Source organism: Aphanomyces invadans (genome assembly GCF_000520115.1).
Source record: "Aphanomyces invadans strain NJM9701 unplaced genomic scaffold supercont1.107, whole genome shotgun sequence".
Taxonomy (NCBI): Eukaryota; Oomycota; class Saprolegniomycetes; order Saprolegniales; family Verrucalvaceae; genus Aphanomyces; species Aphanomyces invadans.
In genome coordinates, this window is record NW_008580252.1 from 5,337 (window position 1) to 13,967 (window position 8,631).

Consider the following 8,631-nt stretch of genomic DNA (forward strand, 5'->3'; position numbering starts at 1 on the left):
AACTGCAGCCTGACCCAGAGCTCGTACAATCCGGGTCACTCCTTTTGTCACGCTCCTATCAAGTGCTTGAGACAGCATTTCGCGGCCACAAGTCACGGCTTTGAACGTAAGTTGAGGAAGTCGGCTATCGAGCTGGAGATGGGCACATCGACCACGCCACACGGAATGGCGCCGGCGCTAATCATGGCCACAGCAATGTGGGGCTGCCAAGGACCCCCTACCACAACCCCCGCTTGAATTGGATCACGTCGACCTGCTCATGCAGCACATTCCATCCCTTCAAAGCAGTGATCGAAAGCATCCCACCCTGTGGAAGCGTCGTGAATTTCGATTGGCCCGTTCTTACAACCCACACAGTCGCGAGATCTTTTCGAAAGGTCGCGTCGACGCCACACCCCGTTGTTCCAATTTGACACACGCACCATCGATGAAAGCAGGTTTGTTTCTTGGCCTTGGCGCGGTCCATGCTACGCGTGGCGAGTCGACTGCTGGCTTGACTGACGGGCGATCGGTTGGTGGACCGACCGCCATCACCCAGCCCAGGTGCTTTCCCTTGGATCATTGTACGTTCGGGCCAAAATCGATCCTGTACGTCCCGCGCAATCCAATCTATGCGGTCCCCAAGCAGTGCGCTGCCTCAGCACCCGTCAATATCACGGCCACGTCTGCGCTGAATCGACGCGATATCACGCTGTCGACATCGTCGAACGTTCCACTTCTGTTCGACTCGATCGCGTACGCAGACATCGAGGCCCATGGCACGTCCTTCGCAACATTTCAGTTGGACTTGCAAACAACCCTCGACAAGCACACCACCAACAACGCCGTCGCCCCGGGGGTGTTTCGCCTCGACGCGTCGTATTTTGTATGCAAAGACGTGGGTCAGCTCCACCGCGCAGCGCCGCTCCAGTGCCAAGCCACGACGTGCATTGCGTACCCGGATACGTGGCCGCCCAAGCCGCTGGAGCGGTGCCCGTCGTACGTGTCCGTGAACAACGTCACGTACGATGCAACGGCATTCTACTCGCACTTGAAAGATCCGTTTGAGGAACTCAAGTGGAGCGCTGTGGTGGATGCATTTGAAAAGTGGGGCCACCGCGTGGAGAATTTTCCGTGCGTGGCAGGGCAAGTCGCTACGTCGCGTTGCGATTCGTTTACCGTCCAGACCAAGCGGTTGGGGCGACACACCACGGTGGACATGGTGCGTGGCAACGACGATGACAAAGTCAGGGTGCTGCGGGAGCTGGACGCCCCCACCGCCGTCGAGTTGAACGAGCTCAAAGCGGTGGCCGACACCATGGATTTGACTCTCGACCGACCGATTCCAGACCCTGCCGCCGTCTGTACCAAGTATACTCACGTTGTCCGTGTGGATTTCAATTGACGTGGGTTTGCACGTAGGTGTGTGCACACGACCCGCGTGCTGAAGGAATGGGTGCACCCTGCGTCCTGCGCCAGCCCTCTCGATTCGACGCCGCAGTGCCGAGGCACCGACGCTTGTACGCTGAACCACTGCGTGACGTTTGTGCCAATGGATCTCTTCTCCGCGTCGCTGGAAGCAACGCCGCATGCACTGGAGACAACCGAGAGGGCCAAGCGGAGCTGGATTCCGCCCTACTTGAAGGACGAAGTGGTTTACCACGCTGCGTCGGACACGATTCGGCTCGTGTGGACGGCGGATGTCGACGTTGTCATGTTGAACGTGGAGAGCCTCGTGCAGGTGGCCACCCCCGATGGCGACTGGGTCAAGTCCCAAGTTACATGGACAGTACAGCGCCCGAATGGCCGCCCGATCTTTCAGCGGTGGACTCCGCTTCAGGACAGCCGCGTTGCGATTCCGACAACGCAGAGGCAAAAGCCCCCCACGGTCGTGGCTTTCGCCGTGCGCTCTTGGACTCCATGCGGCCAGATCGCGTCGAAAAATGTCCTTCTCCGAGTGTTCCGCCAAGACTCGATCGTTGTTGGGACGGCCAAGGCCATGGAGTCGCTCACGGTTCGAGAAGACAATGGAACGTTGTCGTTCTTTCGAGCCATGTACGTCACGGGGGCGTTGTGCTTTGCGGGAGGAGTGTTGTGGTCGTTGTTGAGGCACCGGACGCAACGTGACCAGGCGCCGACATCGTACCAGCTTGTCCGAGATGCCAACATGTTGTAGAGATTGTCACGAAAAGGTGAATGACGATAGGTTGTGAATTCCTGCCATTGAATCGAGGAATGGACCGACTTTGTGGCGGACCAGCAACTCTACGTCGACTTGGAACGCATGATGGGTTCACGAATGTCACAATGGTAGCTCCAGCTCTTTTAATACGCACCACCGCTTCAAACTGCAGTGGCGAGTGGAGGCTGCGCGGGATTGGCGCAGTTCAGCCAAACAAACATTGTGTGTGCGCTAGTGTGTCGTCCCATTCATATAGCGATATCGCCATATATCAGCTGAACAACATCTGACCAACTGCATGTGGTCCAAAGGGCCATCGGATGCCACTGCCGTGTCGATCGAGTCGACCATGCTGACTGTGGGGCCATGTCCAGGTGTACCAGCTCATTGCAACCACTACAGTGTCCACTCGCGTGTTTTGGAGGCACTGGGTGGTCCCTGTTGACAAGCCAACTGAAGGTACAAGGCCAAGAGCAGCTATCTCCCTCGTGATCTGGGACAGTAAGGTTCGACTGCCTTCGCGATCTCTCTTCCAGTGCCGGCATCGCCATGCTCTGCCCACGGCGTCTTCCCCGCTGCCACCCCCACAGGTTTGCCATCTTTGGAATGGGTTTCATTCACCCAAGTCGTCGAAATAGTCAACGCCATTCTTGATTGGCTGTCATCCCCCAATCACAAACAATCAGCAATTTGATTGGCTGTTGAGTAACCCAGATATCAATTGCCCAATGTCCGGGGGGGCCAAGCATCACGAATCGCAACCCAGTTGATGTCTTCCTGCGACGTGCCGAGAGCACGGCAGCAGGGCTGATAGCTCGCGCCTTTGGTTGAAGCATCATCGTGGTCGGCGTGGCGCAGTCACTTCAAAAATTCCCTCTCGACATCGACACATACACGATGGGGTATCTGTCGCAATGCCGACAACTACTTGAAAATTCCCTGGATTTAATGACGTTGGTCCGATTGGCCGAGATGACGAATCGGAAGGACGTTCCGTAGCAATTTGAAGTTCCACTGTGCAAATGTTGTCCATGCCGCTGTGCTGCCAACAATTTCCACTCATTTCTCGATCGTGTCGAGGATGGCACGGGCAGGGGATGCCACCTACGCGTTGGTGGAGACGCCAAAGGCGAACGGCGTCCATCGCGTCGAAGAAGTCGTGGAGATTCCATGGAGCAGCCAGTCCAACCCACTCGAGTCGGCAAACTGGTTGACGGTCGTGGCCATTTCGTGGATCGACCGGCTGATCGCGCGAGGTGCCAAGGCGCCGCTGACCGAGGACGACGTGTGGCCATTGCCGCAGTCGGACACAGCTGCGGTACTTCACGCCGAATTCCGGAAGCACTGGGACGTCGAGCGGACGAAGCGGGCGCCCGCGCTGTGGTATACCATCTACCGGACGTTCCGAGTTCGAATCTGGTACTCGATTTCGCTGTACGTGGTCTCGGGGGCGCTCATGCTCGTCCAGCCGATCCTGATCAAGTCGATGCTGCAATTTCTCCAGCAGCCAGATGACCTCCCGATCGCCACGAGCGTCGGCCTTTCCAACGGCTACGCCCTTGCCACCGTCTTGTCGGTGGTCACGATCGCGTCCGTCTCGATCGGCGACTATGGCCAGTACCTGGCCAACTATTTGGGCGTGAATGCAAAGCTCGTGCTCATGGACACCGTCTTCAAGAAGATCTTGTGCATGTCAGGATATGCCACAAAGAGCCTGACCACAGGCGACATCGTCACCATGGCGTCCGTGGATGCTGACCGCATGTTCTTTGGGTTCCTCATGGGGTATTGGACCTTTATCAGGTAAGATATACGTTTGTGAGGACTTGTGGGAAGCTTCACGTCTTTCTCGACTGTGCGCTAGCCCGCTTACTCTCTTGGCAGTCTTTGTTATGCTCGGGACGGAACTCGGAGCGATCGTTGCGGTCGTCGGGGGCAGCATCATGCTGGCGTTTGTCACGATGGGGTTCAAAACAGGCGAAAAGGTCGGCCGTCTCCGCGCCGATGTTCTTGCTGTTCAAGCCGAGCGCGTCAAACTCACCAACGAAATCCTCCAAGGCATCCGCGTTGTCAAGTTGTACGCGTGGGAGGCGTCACTGGAGTCCCAGCTGGCCGACATTCGAGCGCAGGAGCTCGTGCTGCTGCGGAAATACCAAGCCACGCGCATTTTCAACACGGTCGCGCTCATGCTGGCCCCCCTCGTGTCCCTCGCAGCCTGCCTCATGGTGTACGTGGCCCTCGGCAACCAGCTCACCACCCCCGCCGCCTTCACTGCCCTCGCCTACATGAACATTGCCCGCCAACCCTGCACAGTGTTTAGCTCGTCCGTGATGGGGCTCACGGAAGCCTTGGCATCGTGCCGCCGCATCACAACATTTCTGTTGGCTGACGAAGTCGATCTTTTGTTGCCGAGTGCAGACGACGATGGCACCGACACAACCAACCTGACACCCGTCATTGAGATCGACCAGGGGGACTTTAGCTGGGCCGCTAGCAACCGATCCGTCGCCGCTTCGGCGGCCACTGCGGACAAGACTCTCCACGATGCAGTGCTTGCCATGGCGGCGGTGACGCGACCTTTGACACTGCGCAGTATTCAAGTGCACATTGCCCCGCAATCGCTCACGATTGTAATCGGCGCCGTCGGAAGCGGCAAGTCCAGTTTGATTCATGCCATCCTCGGCGAAATCCACCAAGTTCGAGGACAGCGCCACGTCCACCACGCGCACTTTTCGTACGTGAACCAAGATGCTTGGATCCAGCACGCCACACTCAAGCAAAACATCCTGTTTGACTCGCCGTACGACGAAGCGGTGTACCACGAGGTGTTGTCGGCTTGCCAGCTCGAATCGGACTTGTCCATGCTGCCAGACGGCGACGCGACCGAGATCGGCGAGCGCGGCATCAACTTGAGCGGCGGCCAAAAGGCCCGCGTGAGTCTGGCGCGGGCGCTGTACTGCCCCAACGCCAACGTATACCTCCTCGACGACCCGTTGAGTGCGCTGGACGTGCACGTCGCGAACGCAGTGTTTGAAATGGGCATCCAGGGGCTGTTGCAACACAAAACGACCGTCTTGGTGCTCAACAGCCACTACCATCTTCTGCCCAAAGCCGATCGCGTACGTGCTCGGGCCAAGTCTCTATATCGATCGTCACCTGCAAACCCAGGTCCTCGTCATGGCCGACGGAACGATCGTAGGCGACGGGACCTACGATGACATCAAGCATGCTTTCCCCCACTTGATGCATGTTGCCAACCACGCCACGGAGACGGAGGGCATTGCGGACAACGACGTGGCCAAGGTGCCTGTCGAGTCTGCCGGTCAAGTCGATGCTGAATCGTCAAAGAATCCCCCAACACTCACACCACCACCCAAGCTCGCGATCCGCGGCCAACTCATCGGCCACGAAGACCGTCAAAAGGGAACGGTGACTGCTTCCACGTACAACCTCTACTTTACCTCGAGCGGGAGGAACGGGTATGGATCGATGGCGTCGTCTCTTCAGCCCGTCATGTCGTTTTGTAGTTGTGTTGTCGCGAGCTTCATCGCGCTCTTCTACACAGCGTCCCAAACCCTCGTGTCGTTGCTGGACTGGTTCATGAGCTACTGGTCCAACGACCCGACCCTCAACACATCGACGTCGACCGGGTGGTGGTACATTTTCCTCGCCGTGGCGTCCGTGCTGACTGTCTACGGGCGGTCTCTGCACGTCCTCGTCGTTGCGATCGCGTGCTCCCGTGCGTTGCATGCCAAGATCTTCCATGCTGTCGTCCATGCGCCCGTCCCGACCTTCTTTGACGTGACGCCGGTCGGCCGCGTCCTGAATCGGTTTTCGTCCGATCTGGACCAAGTCGACGCGATTTTGCCCTACTTTGGCATGATGGTGCTTCAGTTTCTGTTTCAGTTCTTTGCCGTCGTCGTGGTACGTGCGTCCGGACGGCAGCGTTGTTGCAGTCGCTCACGGATCGGCGGCTTGCGATAGGTGTGCATGGTCACGACCCCCTGGATTCTCGTGCTCTACTTGCCGCTCGTCGGCTTGTTCTTCCGACTCCAGCGATTCTACAACGCGTCGTCGTCCGAGCTCAAGCGCATGGAGGGGACGTCGCGATCGCCCGTGGTGACCAAAGTCAGTGAAGCCATCCACGGCCTCTCGACCATCCGTGCGTTCAGCCGGACCGGGCGATTCCTCCAAAACCAACGCGCCGCCCTGGACCGCCACATACGCTTTACGTTTACACTGAGCATGAGCAATCGATGGTTTCAATTACGCCTCGACTGGGTCGCGTCGCTCGTGATCGTCGGTACGTGCGATATGCCATCGCGATGGCAACATTCCTGACACGATCTAGGCGTGGCCTTTGTCTCGATCTGGACCAAGTCCTCGATTGGCCTCACTGCGGCCGGCCTCTCGCTCACGTACTCGTCGCAGCTGTCGTTTTTCCTGTCGAAAGTTGCCATTTTCTCCAACATGGTCGAGAACACCATGACTGCCGTCGAACGCCTCGGCCACTTCAACTCGCTCGCCAGTGAGGACGCCGCCACAGCGATGGCCGGCAAGCCAGCCGTCGTCTTAATTACTCCTCCAGGCTCGTGGCCGACGCAGGGCGAGATCACATTTACCAACTACTCGATGCGGTACCGCGAGCACTTGGATTTGGTCCTCAACGACGTGAGTTTCACGGTCAAGGGCGGCGAGAAGGTTGGGATCTGCGGCCGCACGGGGTCGGGCAAGAGTTCGCTCATGGCGGCGCTCTTCCGCATGGTGCCGTCGGCGACGGGCACGATCACGCTGGACGGGGTACGAATCGATGACCCATGCGTGTGAGGAGGTCTGATGGCTCTATGCAGGTGGACATTGCGTCGATCTCGGTCCGCACGCTCCGGTCGCGCATGACCATCATCCCGCAAGACCCGGTGCTCTTTAGCGGGTCGCTTCGGTTCAACTTGGACCCGTCCAACACGTGCTCGGACGACGAGCTGTGGACGGCGCTCGAGCGAGTGCACTTGGACGAGTTTGTGGGGTCGCTCGAGTTTGCCGTGTCGGAGAAGGGCGGGAACGTGTCGGTGGGCCAGCGCCAGTTGGTGTGCATCGCGCGCGCATTGTTGCGCAAGTCCAAGGTCGTGGTGCTGGACGAAGCGACGGCCAACATCGACCTCGAGACGGACCGGCTGATCCAGCAAATGATCCAGGACGGGTTCCACGGCGTCACGCGGCTCATCATTGCCCATCGGCTCGAGACAATTTTGGACTCGGACCGGATCCTCGTGCTGGACGCGGGCCGCGTCAAGGAGTTTGACGCCCCCGCCACCCTCCTCGCCAACAAGGACAGCGCGTTCGCCCAGCTCGCCCAACACGCCCACGTCCAAGTGTCATAAAATATCCTATTCACCCTAGCTTGATGTGAACCAGGCCATCCACACACGCGGTAGAGACGCTCCTTGCACGAGGACCGGCGGCACTGCCCACGACTGGACTGGCTTCGACCTTTGTTCCATGCCAACCTCGAACTAGAGAACCACAGCATGACCACATTCGGAAACGTTTTATTCTTTTTAACGCAGGAACACTTCAGTCAAATCGAAGGGATTGGACGTTCATTTCCAATTCTTGCGTTTTTTACGTGACCAGGGGGATTCAGTTGCGCATAGGTGGTGTATACGAACACCAAGATAATTCTCCACTTGTCATCCGATCGACTGTAGTGAATATATGTCTTTTTTCCTGACACGGTGAAAAAGGACATGGGAAATGTCTTGGAAATGGAGCAACTCAACAATGGCTTTTTAAAAACCCATAGAAACGAATGCACAAAAAGGTTAGCAACTCTCTCAACGTATTTGCTCTTCTCCAGCAAATATCGACTTTTTCACATTTATACAAAAATATTTGTGTACTGCAACGGATCTGGTCAAAATAGCAACAAATTCGTTTTAAACCACAAAAAATAGGAAATTGACTCACGGGGTTCTTGCAGTTGGGTCGCAACTGAAACTTGTCCATGAACGAGTGCGATCACTTGGAAGTTGTCGACAGCCATGAGGAGCACACGATTGGGAGCGGCACTGATGGTCGGGATTGTCTTGGCCCACACCGCGCGCGCTGGACCGTTGGCGTATGCGATGTGCCAAACGGGATGCAACGCTCTGGTTGTGGCGTGCTACGGAGCTGCGGGGTTGACGTTTGGCACCGTGACAGCAGGAGTTGGCGCTCCTGCCGCTGCCCTTCTCTGTAATGCTGGACTGGGAACGTGTATGGCAGCGTGTGTTGCCGCCGGATGTGCTCCAACGCCCTGATCAACGGCGCGAAAACAACTCTTAACCCACGTCGATTCGATGTATGCAAACCAACAAGGTGTTTTTGTGTATTCCTTGACTGTCCAAGGAGAGCGGTCTGCTGTGCACAAATCACGCGAGCAACGAGACTTGGAGTCCGGGTTGTTTGGCGAGGGTGCTTCTCGGCACAAGTGC

The 8,631-nt window shown here is 57.4% G+C and overlaps 2 protein-coding genes across 3 annotated transcripts; both read left to right on the forward strand.

Annotated features, from left to right (window-relative positions):
* Window positions 1–382: 382 nt before the first annotated feature.
* On the forward strand, window positions 383–2,346 carry H310_14931 (hypothetical protein). Its single transcript, XM_008882907.1, has 2 exons — window positions 383–1,350; window positions 1,402–2,346. Exons 1-2 carry the CDS (start codon window positions 428–430, stop codon window positions 2,153–2,155), a joined length of 1,677 nt encoding a protein of 558 aa, XP_008881129.1. The 5' UTR covers window positions 383–427; the 3' UTR covers window positions 2,156–2,346.
* An 836-nt stretch (window positions 2,347–3,182) lies between these two features.
* Window positions 3,183–7,747, forward strand: H310_14932. Of its 2 annotated transcripts, XM_008882908.1 has the most exons (7): window positions 3,183–3,964; window positions 4,026–5,280; window positions 5,330–5,640; window positions 5,689–6,085; window positions 6,146–6,464; window positions 6,513–6,961; window positions 7,012–7,747. In XM_008882908.1, the coding sequence occupies exons 1-7, from the start codon at window positions 3,243–3,245 to the stop codon at window positions 7,537–7,539; spliced, it is 3,981 nt and encodes a 1,326-aa protein (XP_008881130.1). In that variant the 5' UTR covers window positions 3,183–3,242; the 3' UTR covers window positions 7,540–7,747. The 2 variants fall into 2 exon arrangements, with proteins under 2 accessions (XP_008881130.1, XP_008881131.1); XM_008882909.1 differs by having other exon boundaries at window positions 6,146–6,961.
* Window positions 7,748–8,631: the final 884 nt, after the last annotated feature.

Excerpts from the sequence above, each read along its gene's own strand:
- H310_14931 (XM_008882907.1), top strand. The coding sequence starts at position 428 with ATGAAAGCAGGTTTGTTTCTTGGCCTTGGCGCGGTCCATGCTACGCGT. Across the intron at positions 1,351-1,401 it reads CCTGCCGCCGTCTGTACCAA|GTGTGTGCACACGACCCGCG; the intron begins GTATACTCACGT and ends GTTTGCACGTAG.
- H310_14932 (XM_008882908.1), top strand. The coding sequence starts at position 3,243 with ATGGCACGGGCAGGGGATGCCACCTACGCGTTGGTGGAGACGCCAAAG. Across the intron at positions 5,641-5,688 it reads ACCTCGAGCGGGAGGAACGG|TTGTGTTGTCGCGAGCTTCA; the intron begins GTATGGATCGAT and ends GTCGTTTTGTAG. Across the intron at positions 6,086-6,145 it reads AGTTCTTTGCCGTCGTCGTG|GTGTGCATGGTCACGACCCC; the intron begins GTACGTGCGTCC and ends GGCTTGCGATAG.